A 13,971-nucleotide genomic window follows, 5' to 3' on the forward strand; every position below is an offset into this window, starting at 1 on the left:
ACAAGCAGGAGGCACCTGAGATATCTCCCCAGGTGCCACCAGGTGTCAAAAGTACCAGTGATGTCAGGATGACATGTGCTGAAAATGAACGCGGGTTACTTCGTTCATAGATGCCCTGGGACTTTAGAAAATAGGAACTTTTTTTGAGAGTTGTGGGGACTGGAGAAGGACTTAATGATGGCCATGAGCTGATCTTGCAGGAGAAGAACTGAGAGACACCAGTTGAGGGAAGCACAGGGCATAAGCCTGGACAACGTTTACTTTTTTAATCCACACAGAGCTCTCAGGTATGGGTTTTAGGAAGTGCTCAGCTCCCACAGTCCTTCACTCTGCACGAGTCCTCTCTTCAGCAGCCTCTAGTCTGTCTCTCAGCTGAAGGAATGCTTAGTCCTGGTCAGTAAATTATGTTTCATCTTGTAACTGATGGAACGGGAGTACCCTGCCATGGTTATAACATATCACATAAATATGACTAAGAAAAGAACACAAATCAGCTGATGTTTTTAGAAAAGCATAGAGAGGAGCGAAATGAGTTGGTAATATAAATTAAATTCTGTGTGTTTCAATGCAAGGAGCCAATACTATAATTTTAAGTTGACAAATTTGTAAAAACAAGAATGTAGAATATCCCTTAAACAACTTATGAACCTAAATTAATAAATCCAAAACTATTTCATGCAATTACAGTTGGAGAGGAATTTATGTGACTGAAGAACTAGGGAGAGGTATTTTATATTCCATATCTGATCATCTTTTACCATTTGAAATTTTTCAAGACAGGGTTTCTCTGTGTAGCCCTGGCTGTCCTGGAACTTGCTTTGTAGACCCGAATGGCACTGAACTCACAGAGATCTGCCTACCTCTGCCTCCCAAGTGCTGGGATTAGAGCACGCCACCACCACCACCAGGCTATATGTATGTATTTTTATATTTTGTAACAAAATAAATTTTGACATTAAGATAAATATTCAGGTTACTCAACTTGATTTTTAAAGACTTTCCCAAGACTGCACAGTATGGAGTAAAGAGAAAAGGTTTAGAAATAGGTCCCCAGGTCCATGATGATGAGACCGCCATCGACAGTATTAGGGAGCAATACAGGTCCTCTGAGTGTTGCACAGACATGGCAAGCCCGCAGCACATTAGGAAAATCAACAACATGTTCCATACAAAGAAGGAGCAACAGCATTAGTTGTTGCTCAGATTTGCTGTATTTACTTGTATTTAATAGACATAAATTTATCCACCATTGTATCATAGGGAAATATCTTCAAAGAGAGTACTTGCTCATTTTATGTTGTTTATAAGCAAGTGAGATATTCAGTGATGATCAATATGCCTTCAAGCTGTCCATAGCATTTTCACCCTCAGTCAGACTGACTCAGTGGGTCTATGGCACCCACTCCTGATGCAACCTATGTGAGAACTTTTTGTAGGAAACATCACAGAGGCTTTGGAATCTGAACGGTATTTAACGGGGGAAATACTTAAAGAAGTAGTCATTGAAAAAAGAATGTGCTCTATAGAAGCAAGTTTTTAAATAGCTTTTGATCCATTGCAAGAACCCAAAGTGCCAGCATGTGAATGCATAATTAGGTAGATGAAAATTTATTACAAAGTAAATTTTGGTTCACGGTGACAAGCAAAAAATTCTCCCAAGACTGTTTTTGAGAAAATTATTATACCTTCCTTTCATCAGAATGTTGCCAATTCTGCATTTCTGTCAGCAGCATTTAACATATTTATTTAGGTTGTCTATTTTCTCTCTCAAGTAATGGAGACCTTGTTTAAATTGCATCCTTGTTAACTTACATAATTCACAGTTACTTATTCTTGCCATATATAGGAACCCGTTTTTCGTATCCACCATGTCTCCCCACCTCAACTGTCCTTAACGACCTTGGGTAGTTCTGTGTCCTTGTCACTGTGTTACTTTGAAACTTTGGTGGTCCTCTCAAATCCACTAGTCAAAGGTCAGTCACAGCCCCAATGCCAGACCAATCCACGTACTAAGTTTATCTACCAAAGTTTCAACATGAGAAAGCTCTCTTTCTTGAAAAGACGAGAAATAACAAAAACAAAATTGGACTTTTAGAAGAAACTATGGGAGATTCTTATTGAGTAACTTGAATCTTACTACATTAGTTATTAGGTTTGTCAGTAACAAAAATCTAACAGATCTGTCAAAGGACAGTGCTGTATTGCTTGATGATTAGGAACACATTCTGAGAAATGAGTCGTTAGGCTGTTCTGTCATCATGCAAAGATCACACAACCCAAGAAGGCTTCAATGTTAGGGGTACGGTCTCATCTCATAGGACTCTACCATATGTGTGATTCAGCACAGACTGAAACGTTGCCCAGCCCATCGGCGTTTATGTATATTCCCTAGAAAATTGTTATTTTATTCAAATAAATGCCTTGACCACAGTAGATGCTTTAGAATGTGTGGTGACTAAAGCACAAGTCTTCAGAACCATTAGACCAAAGTAGTGAAGAACATGGACTTGAATCAGAAACTGAACACCATTCTTTAGACTTCCGTGCCTTGGTTTTATTACTAATACAAGGATGGCACTGATCTATCTCATAAGGTTACTGGAGGATCAATGTCACACCACGTGTGTAAATAACCTCAACTGTGGAAGCCATGCAGCGCACTCTCTCCACTGTCCTCACTCTCATCAGGATTGTTGCAAGGCTATGCAGCTGACCAGGAGTAGGGCTGCTCCCTAAAGCACCGCACACTGAGTAAGGATTGTTCCGTTTGAACACCAGTTGCCGTTACATGGCTATGGTAAGGGCCAAAAGAGATCTGTGTGGAAACGTTGTGTATACCACAAAGAACAACAGACATGCGCTTCTCACTAGAGAATGGTATTGATGTGTTTGTTTGGTTTGTGCACCAGTTCCCTCAGATTCGGCGTTAAATTTAATCATCCTAAATATACACGAAGCAAGCTCTGTGCAGACACCATGCTGCTGTAGGAATTCTGGATGGGAGTGTAGCCTTCTGCTTTAGAAGATAAAATGACGGGGGGGGGGGGGAGTAACTGAGGCCAAGGGCTTTTGATTGGGGTGGGAAGAAATTGGTCCTCCACGGAGCTGGGACATACGCAAACAAACAGCAACAGATACCAACTTTGAACGCCATGGCCTGGGTAAGTGTGTAATAACTGGAGGTGTATACTCACAAGACCAGCATCTTTCCTGAAGCCCACCTCCCTATACCCATGCAGCCTGCTGCTGCACCAGGAATTTACTGTCGTAAACAACTATAAACATTAGATCAATGGCAGCTGAGCCTGCTAATGGTTACTTGGGAATGCTGGGTGTGCAGTTTGAGGCCAACAATACCTGTTGTCTACCCATGGTAGGACACACACTGTCACCTGATACAGGGTCCTGGTAGGGTGCACACTATCATCTGATACAGAGTAAAGTCACTTAATATTTGTTAGTAAAGGCAAACAACACCACTGATGAACAGCTCTTTTCAACACATTTTCTAATCTTTTCCTTTCAGATGCATGGTTATTGTCCACCTGGAAAGGCCTCAAAGTGATAGCCAGAAATCTGCCACCACCACCCCTTCGGCTGTTCCTGCCATCATATTTAATTGTGTTTGCTCAACTTGAAGCCAAACTCATATGCAGTATATTTAGGTAGTTAAAATAGCATAGCATTCTACTGTATTCAAGGGTTATTTTCAGCACCACAATTCTTGGGCATTAGTCTGAGTAAATAAGGTAAAGAGAAGAGAAGCAACATAAATTTGTTCCTGTGGCAAGGCAAACAATATCAAATGGCAATCTGGAGCTCGGCCATGGAGGAAGAAACAGAGCTTGCCTTCGACACACTCTCCAGAAATGCAATCACCATCTCGTTCGATGGTCTGGATTTATTTTAAAGTGAGGGAGAGTGAAAGCAGGAATGGAATAGTAAGAAGCAGGGGATAAGAACCTTGATGATTTCAAAAGATCAATGCACAATCACAGCACTCACTCTTCCAGGGCGTTAAAGGGTGAAGTGTAGAACTGATCTATGTGCTGGGTTTCTGAACCTCCAGGAGTTTTTATTTTCTATAATGGCAAACTTTCTAAGTTGAAACACATATATCATTGATACATATTCAGGATCTCTCTCATAAGATTTCAGATATTTCAGTTTCTTCAAATGTCTCAGAAAATAAATCACTCATAATTAATTTACAAAGGCTGGAGACGACTGGCAGCTGACGCCATCTGAAGTTCTCACCTCCTGGTCTGTGTCATTTAACGACACAAACCCCTCCCTCAAATGTCAGGAGACTTACGAACCAGACAGTGGATAAACTGGCTTTGTTGCTGACAGGGTTATGGCTCGAAGTAGGCCAATTAATTAAAAATAAAGACCAGCTTCCTGTTCTTTTAATCTGAGCCAAATTTCACATAATAAAAATAATAAAAATAAACCAGGCATTTTAAAGAGAAATAGTACAACTAACCTGAATGCCATCCAAATGTTGAAAATGCAGAGGCTAGATATATATTTTGCTATAGTTTTTTAACTTGATATTTACCAGAGAACATTTTGCATTCCTACATGGCCATTAATACAGCATCACATTTAGGGACAACCCACCCTGTGCTCACCTGCTAGGAGCCAACTTTTTCCTGAACCTTCCTATCCCTCATTTATAGTTACTTTGGCTCGTACTGCCGAGAGCCCACGGTGCCCAGGTTGTTCAAGGCATCGCTGCTGGCGTTGAAACAAAGCAGGTATTAATCTCATAGAACTCACACTTTGCTGCATATGATTGAAAGAACAGAAACGATGATTGAGACTTCCGTCATAATTAGTTAAGAAAACGCCACAGAGAACAGAATGGAGGGCGACTCGCATGGCTCACAGACCTTTTTAAACAGGGGGTAAGGAAAGAGCAATCACTTTCGGAAGGTAATATTTGTCCCAGATTGGATGGTGTTGTCCTTGTGAATTGCTGGGGGACCTCACTGTGGGAAATGGAGAGTTCAAGGAACCTGAAAAAGGCAGTCTACAGAGTGTCATGGACTAGAGAGAGGCACTTGGATGTAAGACTATAGATAGAACACAGGGCACTTCCCTGACAAGGACTTATCAGGGTGGCCACTTTAAGCCTTACTCAGCCTTTGGAATCAGCACAGAAACTGCCTATGTAATAAAAGCCAGAATTGCTCTAGATGCAGATGTTCCTGGAACCCAGACTTCTCTTGAATACATTCAGACTGCCTCTCAAGTACTCAGCTCCAGGTCCCTTCTCATGAATGGCTGTCCTGGCCTCCTGATTCTTGACATTTTTCTTCCTGATTGTCCTCCAAACCCACATGCCCTATGCCTGGATAGCTCTCTTGTCTAGCCTTATCTATTCATTTAGGCCTGGAATTGCCACCAATTTGGTGGCTTAGAGGATTTATTTCACAACTCTTTATTTATTTTAGACAAGATTAAACATAGGGCCTCATATACAGCAGGAGTACTCTGCCAACTAAGCTACAGTGAATAGTCACAGTCTCCTTCCAAGACAGAACTAACACTGGGCACATTCCTGCAAAGGTATTCCAACTTACAAATATTTTAACACTCTTGGTGTGTCAACTCCAGGGAGTAGCTATATAATTTCATTTTTATCTATATGGGAATCTATAAGCTCTTGAGAACTCAGGAATCCTACTTTTTCATGCTTGTTCTATTCTAGGGATAAGAGAAGTCTGGTCACTAAGGCACTTTATAGGGGAATCAGGTGGATGCTGTCCTCCTAAACATTTTTAAATATTTGTATGTTGAGTTTGGTTTGCTTCATAGCATCAGGTCTGCAGTCAACACTCACAGCCTCATTCATGCATGTAAGCCACAATCAGTACAACGTTATCACTGGGAAAAGAAGCAGAAAGGGGGTAAGTTACTTGTGCAGTTGGTGATTCGATGCCAAAGGGCAGAAAACACACAGCTGGGTGTAGCTAGAGTTTTCCTGCCTTGGCCACAGTCAGGACAAATCTTTGTCACCCACCAGTCCCACAGCCGCTCAGACCCAACCAAGTAAACACAGAGACTTATATTGCTTTCAAACTGTATGGCTGTGGCAGGCTTCTTGCTAACTGTTCTTATATCTTAAATTAACCCATTTCCATAAATCTATACCTTGCCACATGGCTCGTGGCTTACCGGTGCTTTACATCTTCCTTGTCCTGGCGGTGGCTCCAGGCAGTGACTCCTTCTGCCTTCCTGTTCTTTTATTTCTCCTCTGTTAGTCCCGCCTATACTTCCTGCCTAGTCACGGCCAATCAGGTTTTATTTATTGACCAATCAGAGCAACTTGACATACAGACCATCCCACAGCACAGTCAAGTGCAGACCATCTCAGACACCTGCACTCAGGCCCATGGTCCTGATCATCCTCTATTCTGACCTGCTGGGTAAAGCCACGAGGAACCCGAGAACGGGCTCCCACAGGACATACAGAACATCCCACAGCACTTCCCCCTTTTTTTTCAAAGAAAGGTTTTAACCTTAACAAAGTAAAATTATGTAGGTATAAGATATTATGGTAGATTATTGCATATACTAATAAACAAATTTAGTAAAATTGCAGCCTTAGATAATTTGCACTGTAATTTGCACTGTTATGTATTCTTATATGTTGATACAAATGTAAACTATTTTTATATTCCTGTTTAAGATAATTTGTATATTGATACAAATACAGAACTATATTTGTTATAATGTACATATATTTCTACTCTTATTTGAAATATTTGTATATTGATACAAATGTAAATTTATATCTGTCATACTGTATGTATGTTGTGCCTCTGTTTAGGATATTCTGTATATTGATATATAATTAAGATTATTGTCATACTGCATATCGCACTATATATTCCTACCTCTGTTATAAATATCTTGTGTATTGTCACAATTTTGAAGTCATCATTCCTTACCATACATTTGCTTATAGACTGTTTACTTTGTTTACCTGAAACCTTAGTACTTAGGTTATTTCGGTAGATAAGACTTATAGATTCATAGTCACCTATGCTTGTCATCTCTATAGTTACGTTAGTTAGGTTATCCAGACTTACAGATACATAGGTTGGATGGACAGGTAATCTTCAAACACTTCATAGACCTAGAGAATCTGGCATTTACATAACTTAGAATTCTGTTGACATGAGACACAATTGTTCCTGGCAGCATCAATTTGATCCTGAGAGAACACTGGGCTTCTAAGACATTTCCATTTGGAAGTTTGTCTTCTTGGCACAAAATGGCCTACTGGGCAAAGAACTGCCCTTGCTTGAACTGTTGACAGTACAAATGCAATGCTGTCCTTCCTGGACAAGCCAGACACAAAGAAAGCAACCACTGTATTCTGCCAAGAAAGGGTAAGATGGTCTTTCAGAATTCATGCTTCTGAAAATGGTCTGTCAGATACTCTAAGCCTGTAGCCAATCTGAATGCACCAACAATGCTGAGAAACATTAGGTGACTGTCCAGGCTGCCAGCTGTCTCTGTCTACTCTTGCAAGATTCCTGAAAGTTGCTTGCATCCATCTACCATTTCTCAGGTACCATTATATTCCTTCTCAGGTCTTTGATGGGATTGAAGATTAACAGTTATAGTTACAACTTAATATATATATATATATATATATATATATATATATATATATAAAATCTTAGATAGAACATATTAAGTATTAGATTCAGATTCTTTAGGATAGGACACCTTTGAATGATCTTTATAACATGCCGTTTACCTATGCTCTATACTTCTCTGGATTTTAGTATGTGTTTTTTTGCTTGATATTGTTTGCATTGATTGTAGTTCCATCTTATCTAGGTCATTATCCCTCATTACTCCTGGATAATATTTAATAACTATTCCTTTGTATATAGTCTTGTATTAAGTTAGAACCTTCTTATTTAGACAAAAAGGGGGAGATGTAGTGGGTAGCCATTCCAGCTTTGGTCTGGAAGTTCCAACCCCCATTGAGGTTTTGGTAACTATCAGGCCCACAAGGCAGGGCCAAAGGAGAACCCTGAAGACCTGAGATTGGGATGTGCTGCGCTCTCTTGCTGCTGGGAGCCCGGATGCTAGAGGTGGACAGCAGAGAGTTCTCCAGAGAACATCACCGGACTACTGCTATGTCTTTCCCAGAACCCTCAACCTACCTATTCCTTCATTTGTAAGTTGCTGTGGATATCACTCTATATAAATAAACACTGATGGCCAGTGACCAGGCAGGAAGTATAGGCGGGACAAAGAGAGAGGAGAATTGGGGAAACAGGAAGAAGGAGGGGAGACACTGCAGCCACCGCCAGGAGAAGAGCATGTAGAGACGCCGGTAAGCCACCAGCCACGTGGCAAGCTATAGATTTATAAAAATGGGTTAATTTAAGATAAAAGAACAGTTAGCAAGAAGCCTGCCACGGCCATACAGTTTATAAGTGATATAAGCGTCTGAGTGATTATTTTATAAGTGGATTGTGGGACTGCGGGGCTTGGGGAACCTGGAGAGAAGCCCTCCAGCAACAGTAAGTTACGCCATTAAATAAATCTTTTAACTAGGTGGAGTGGCCTTAATAATTTCACCAATAGCTGGGCTGCTCTGGGGTGTCTCCTTCAGCACTGGCTGCTCTGGGGGTCTCCTTCAGCACTGCCTAGCACTAAGACCAGGCTGCGAGTAGGAAGTGTCACCTCACAGAGACACCGATGGCATGCGTACCCCTCCTTCTACAGACTCACGGTTCTGCAGTCTGTACTTTTTAAGAGAACCTCACTATCGAAAAGTTCCAAACTCTATTTTACAAGTCAGCATTTTCAGATAGGTCAAAAAAGAGAGTGGCTTAGAATTATAGAGAAAAATAGCAGAAACCCTTTCCTTACTAGCTCAATATCAATCCAAACTCAGACAGAAAATTCTAAAATAAATGAAGTGATAGCTGATAGGCCCCTCAGGTGTCTCTCATCATTCTAGAGTAAATCAATTAGGCTCATTGCTGCTGTGGCGTCTTGTGGTTTTCAGTAGAATGCTTTTTACACCATTCTTTAAAATCTCAGGTTCTTATTAAGATTAGATTGTAGCTGCCTCCATTAAAGATTCATGAGCCTTTTCCAAGGGAACTGTCTGACCTGCTATTCTGGAGTAAATTTGTAGAATTTTTCTTTTTCTTTTTTTCTTTCCTACTCACTCCTGCATGTATCTCAGAGAAATAGACTTTAATATCCAGTGATTAAATAATTAAAATATATTATTAAACAATATTCTTATTAAACACAGATACAATATGTAATTTCTGTTAAAGCAGAAATTCCTTAGATGTGGATATTATACAATGCAAATATAGTAAGTTTTGAAGGATGTGCTGTCCCTAGAGTATCATTTAGTTGATTAGAAGCAGGAATTTTACAACTGAAGAAAAATTAGGAAACTATAATGTTTAATCTGCATAAACTCAAAACTTTCTGAATAGCAGGGGGAAAGCTCATCCTTTCAAGGGTATTGCCAGATAAAAATGTTGTGCTCACACCATATAATTTGGTTCAACAGGGGACCTGGACTCCCTTTCATCAACCCACCTCTAACATTTCCAGATAACTTGGGGATGGGACCAGAGGGTTCAGTGTTCCACCAAACACTGAAAATGAATTGCGTGCAGGCTACTTGCTGAGGGAAACGCTCTGTCCTTCAAGAGGAAACTGGTCATTTTTTGAACTTGGTCCTAGTAGGTGAATGATCTTAATCTACAGGCAAAATATTAGAATGCTACTGTGACCACATATCTAAGGTTTAACTTTTACTGGTGACACATACATTGGTGTTTTGTTTTGTTTTGCTTTACGAACTTCCATTTGGGAAATCTCTTTTAGATATTCTCTTTCATATGCTAAGATTTGTAAAGGATAATATATCACTTCTACTACGTCCTTGTCATTATATTTTTCAAGGAAAATGTTATTCAATATTTTTGCAAAAACATGGAGCTACATCACAGAGATTAAACAGAAATTAATTTCCATACTTAGTTATAAGCCTAAAGATGACATATGAACAGTGAAAGAGTGTGTGTGTGTGTGTGTGTGTGTGTGTGTGTGTGTGTGTGTGTGTGTTTAAAACAACATGCATGTGAGGGTATAGTAGATACTGGTGGAAAAGTAAAACAATTCAGTCTTGACAGTCTTACTACTTATGTTTGCCCTGATTTGACTAGATGATTTGCTCTGGCATTTTGCATGCACTCATGAAATTGCTGTAAACAAAAGTATACCCTGATAATGACATTCAAGCCAGTAACTTTCTGTGTTTACAATAGCGAACCATTCAATATACAAAGTCAAAAATATTTAAAATTAAGGAAAAAAATCAACTAATTTTGCAACTATTCATTACAGGAAACAGAATTTGGAAGGTGTACATATAACTTTAGTCATATTATTTAAGATGGGTGCCTCAAAAATCAGAAAATAGGTGATTACCCTGCCAATAAAATATTTTCACTTTTCTTAAAACTGACATGCATGTTACACATACTCCCTGAACCCCAGATTCAATCTTATTACCTGTTTTTGAGCAGTGCACTGAAGGCCGTCTTATCCAGTGGCAGGTAATTTGGCAGCAAGTTTGACCAGGTCCAGCACCATGTTGCTGTGGCCGCCTGTTGATAAATGAGAAGACACTATTGTTAGTTATTAATCAGAATTAATATGATCAGTAAATTAAAGCTCCAGCTGTGATACTCTAACTAAGAAGGAGGGGGCTCAGAACAAGGACTTCGACAGATAACATCAATCATGTCCACAGAGGAGGTGTTTATTCCAATAAGACAGCAATTAATTTATAAATCCATTTGAGGATGTAGTCATTATTTATAAAAATATAAATCAATTTCCGGATTCGTTATTTTTCCAAGTGTTAATGGCATTTGCCCAACAAGTTTTGTTGGGAGGTGATTCTGAAAAGCAAGCACAGTGACTGGCTAGCTTCTCATGGATGACATTACTTTCCCAGGTTGTTTTCCAGTACCTCAGTGTGGATACAAAAGGGAAACTTAGTAAGGGCTAGGCCTCACGCTGTGAGACACAATTCAATTAGAACTGGACACTATCACTACTCTTATTTTTTGTTAAGAAAATGTTTTAATGGTAAAATTATAAGAATTTCCAAGTGTAAGTAACATACATGATTCTTTTCTCTCATTAATAGATAATTTCACAGAAGAATAAGGAGAAAAGTTACTGTGAAAAATATTCTCATAGTTCAGAACTTGGTAAACATGCTATTTATTTAAGTGAAGTAAGGATGATTTAATATCTACAATAATTATTTGTAATTTAAAGCAATCTAGTGTGCAGTATAAGAAGCAACCAAGAAACTGAACCTTACACATTAGGTTTAAAATCTTCTAGGAGCATCTGCTCTGTAAACTAAACGGTTTGGATAATAAGACTCCAGCATGGTCTTTGAAATCCAACCAGAGCTATCCCTTGTCACTGCTGATAAATCTAGCGCTGCAACCCTGTCATAGAGCAGGAGAATTCGCCCCGGGTTGTCAGCATTGAAGGTCTTATTCTACTACAGTATTGATGAATGTGGACGAAGGCTGTAACAGGCATGGTTAAAGTATTATCTGCATGCCAAATTAGGCCAGTGTTTTAATTCTTATTTTCATCAGCACTCTAGGTCAAGCAATCCTTCTCTTCTGCCCTGCTAGTTCAAGTTGCCTGTCAAGAGGGTTCTAGGGAAATGAAAAAAAAAAAAAAAAATCAAACAAAACAAAAAGAATCCAATTCACATATTTTGTGGAAAGATATTCTTTTTTAATGAAATTACTGAAGTGCGCAGCTGAGACAATGGCAAACCCTGACTTTTAAAAATGTATTGTTTTTACCGTGTTGACTTTATTTTAAATATTTTTGCTTCAAAGTCATTAGAAAATCCATTTTAAATTTGGGGATGTGTCTAAGGTTATAAAAAAGCAAATTTATCTCATGCCATTTATAATAGGGGCTCCATGTTCTATAATTCATTTAAAGTGCTTCCTAATTTACCTGATGCATTCACAGAGGCCGAGAGATGCCGTGTAATCATGTGTCCTAACGGGGGGGGGGGGGGGCTGACTCTCCAGAGGGGGAGTGACAAAAGATGCCTGGCTCTTTGGGCCTCATGCAGGCAGATACAGCCTAACAGCAAAAGGATCCAAGTGAAAGTTAAATTTTATAGACCAAACATACGAACCAGTTTAACATGGAAATGAGTTCAACAACTTAAAACACTTGTACAGGTCATGTAAGTAACCGTGTGAATTTTTGTTTCCCAAACAAACAAACAAAAAAAGTGTGTGTGGGGGGGAAAGACCATGCATACAGTATTAAAACATGGGTTGTGTCTTACTTCTGACTTACAGAGACCATACATTTAAGTTTAATTTTACACTTAATTCCCACATACCTGATCTAGCATGTTTTCGCTAAATGTCTTGTACACACGGAAAGGGTTAAAAACAGGAGACTGATCCTCTGCATCCCTCAAGGTCACCTTCAAAGGCTGGCTGGGTAAGGGCGCTTCCTCGGAACCATTCGTAGCAAAGAGTTGTTCTTCCAGATATTCCTTCAGGGAAAGAGGTGCCATGTCAGGGTGTGAGAGGCACACATTCTCTTTAATAACCTGGTCAGTGTCCCAGCTTACACTTCCAGCAAGATTACAGTGTGCTGCTGGCCTCAGGAAGAACACACACTCAGAGACACACTTCACTGTCACAGTAAACCTACCAAAAACAAGTTAAACCTAATGTATTGCATAGTGTGAAAAACACGGAATGAATCCTCACACGATGAACGAGGGCTTGGTATGCCACAATCTTTTGAGTAGGCATCGCCTCATCATTGACTACATGTGTTACAATGTCTGGCTACCAAAACACAACTCGAGTGCATGACTACACACAGGAAGAGATCGCTCTTTCATTCATTAAATACAGTTGCTCCCTACTCTGGCTCAGCAGAGCAGGAAGCATCCTGATTTTACTGTGAGGAGTCTCATTCCGTATGGGCCTATTTATAATGCAAACTCCTGCACACTTAATTTCCATGCTGTGGACTGAAAACTATCAAGAAAAGCCCCCACATTCAATAGAAACTCAAAATATGTAATTCTAATCATCCAAGTGCTGGTGCAGTCCTGGACAAGAAGAGACAATCTCCTGCATTATAGCTCATTTTCTACCCATAAATAAGTAAGGCGAATATCCCTAATCTGTTTTATGGAACTCTTTTTGGAAAGCAACAAATTAAAATGACTAAAAGAATACCATCAACCTAACAAATGCTTGCTATTAATAAGTCATTTAATAAAAAAAAAAATAAAGGTTTGCCTGGCTTTTTAATGTACCACAATACATTTTCCCCACCAGGTTTGCAGCTAGTACACATTTCAGAATGATAGAGCTGAAAAGAACTCCAGGGGTCATCCAAAACCCTTACCACCCCGTGTGGCGCACAGGCAACGGCAGCAGCCTCACATGGGAGCTCGTTAGAAGGGCGGACTCTCAGCCACCACCCAGTCAGCGCCATCCACTAGCAGGAGCTCCAGGGAATGGAAGGCAGCTGAAATATTAGAGCCCAGCCCCGCACTAAAGTGTCTGGCTCGGGGCGGCCAGAGGACAGCCCTGGGGCTCATGGAGTGAGTATTAGAGTTGTGACAAGAAGCCAAAAGATCTAGTCTTGTTTCACTGGGCTGTGTGTGTGTGTGTGTCCTTACACCTTCATGGATGTACACTGTGTCCATTATGGAAAGCAAATTTCAGATCCTAAAATGCCAAAAAAATCTAAATAAAGTACTACTGTAGTTGACAACAACAGTGATTTCTTACATTTTGTCATTGCAGGACATCTCACTAAACAGATTGGTTCTGTTACGACACAAAGACTCTTATTAAATATGATTAGGTAATG

At 39.8% G+C, this 13,971-nt stretch overlaps 1 protein-coding gene across 3 annotated transcripts in view; it reads right to left on the reverse strand.

Annotated features, from left to right (window-relative positions):
* Positions 1–13,971, reverse strand: part of Kiaa0825 (KIAA0825 ortholog) — a 432,213-nt gene that overhangs the window by 204,700 nt on the left and 213,542 nt on the right. For all 3 annotated transcript variants that reach the window (XM_037211082.1, XM_028891593.2, XM_037211083.1), the window contains 2 exons: positions 12,470–12,628; positions 10,582–10,676 (listed from right to left, as the gene is read on the reverse strand). In XM_037211082.1, coding sequence (XP_037066977.1) covers positions 10,582–10,676; positions 12,470–12,628 — 254 coding nt within the window. The remainder of the gene's footprint in view (positions 1–10,581; positions 10,677–12,469; positions 12,629–13,971) is intronic.

The sequence above is a fragment of the Peromyscus leucopus genome, chromosome 15, assembly GCF_004664715.2.
Source record: "Peromyscus leucopus breed LL Stock chromosome 15, UCI_PerLeu_2.1, whole genome shotgun sequence".
NCBI classification, from domain to species: domain Eukaryota; kingdom Metazoa; phylum Chordata; class Mammalia; order Rodentia; family Cricetidae; genus Peromyscus; species Peromyscus leucopus.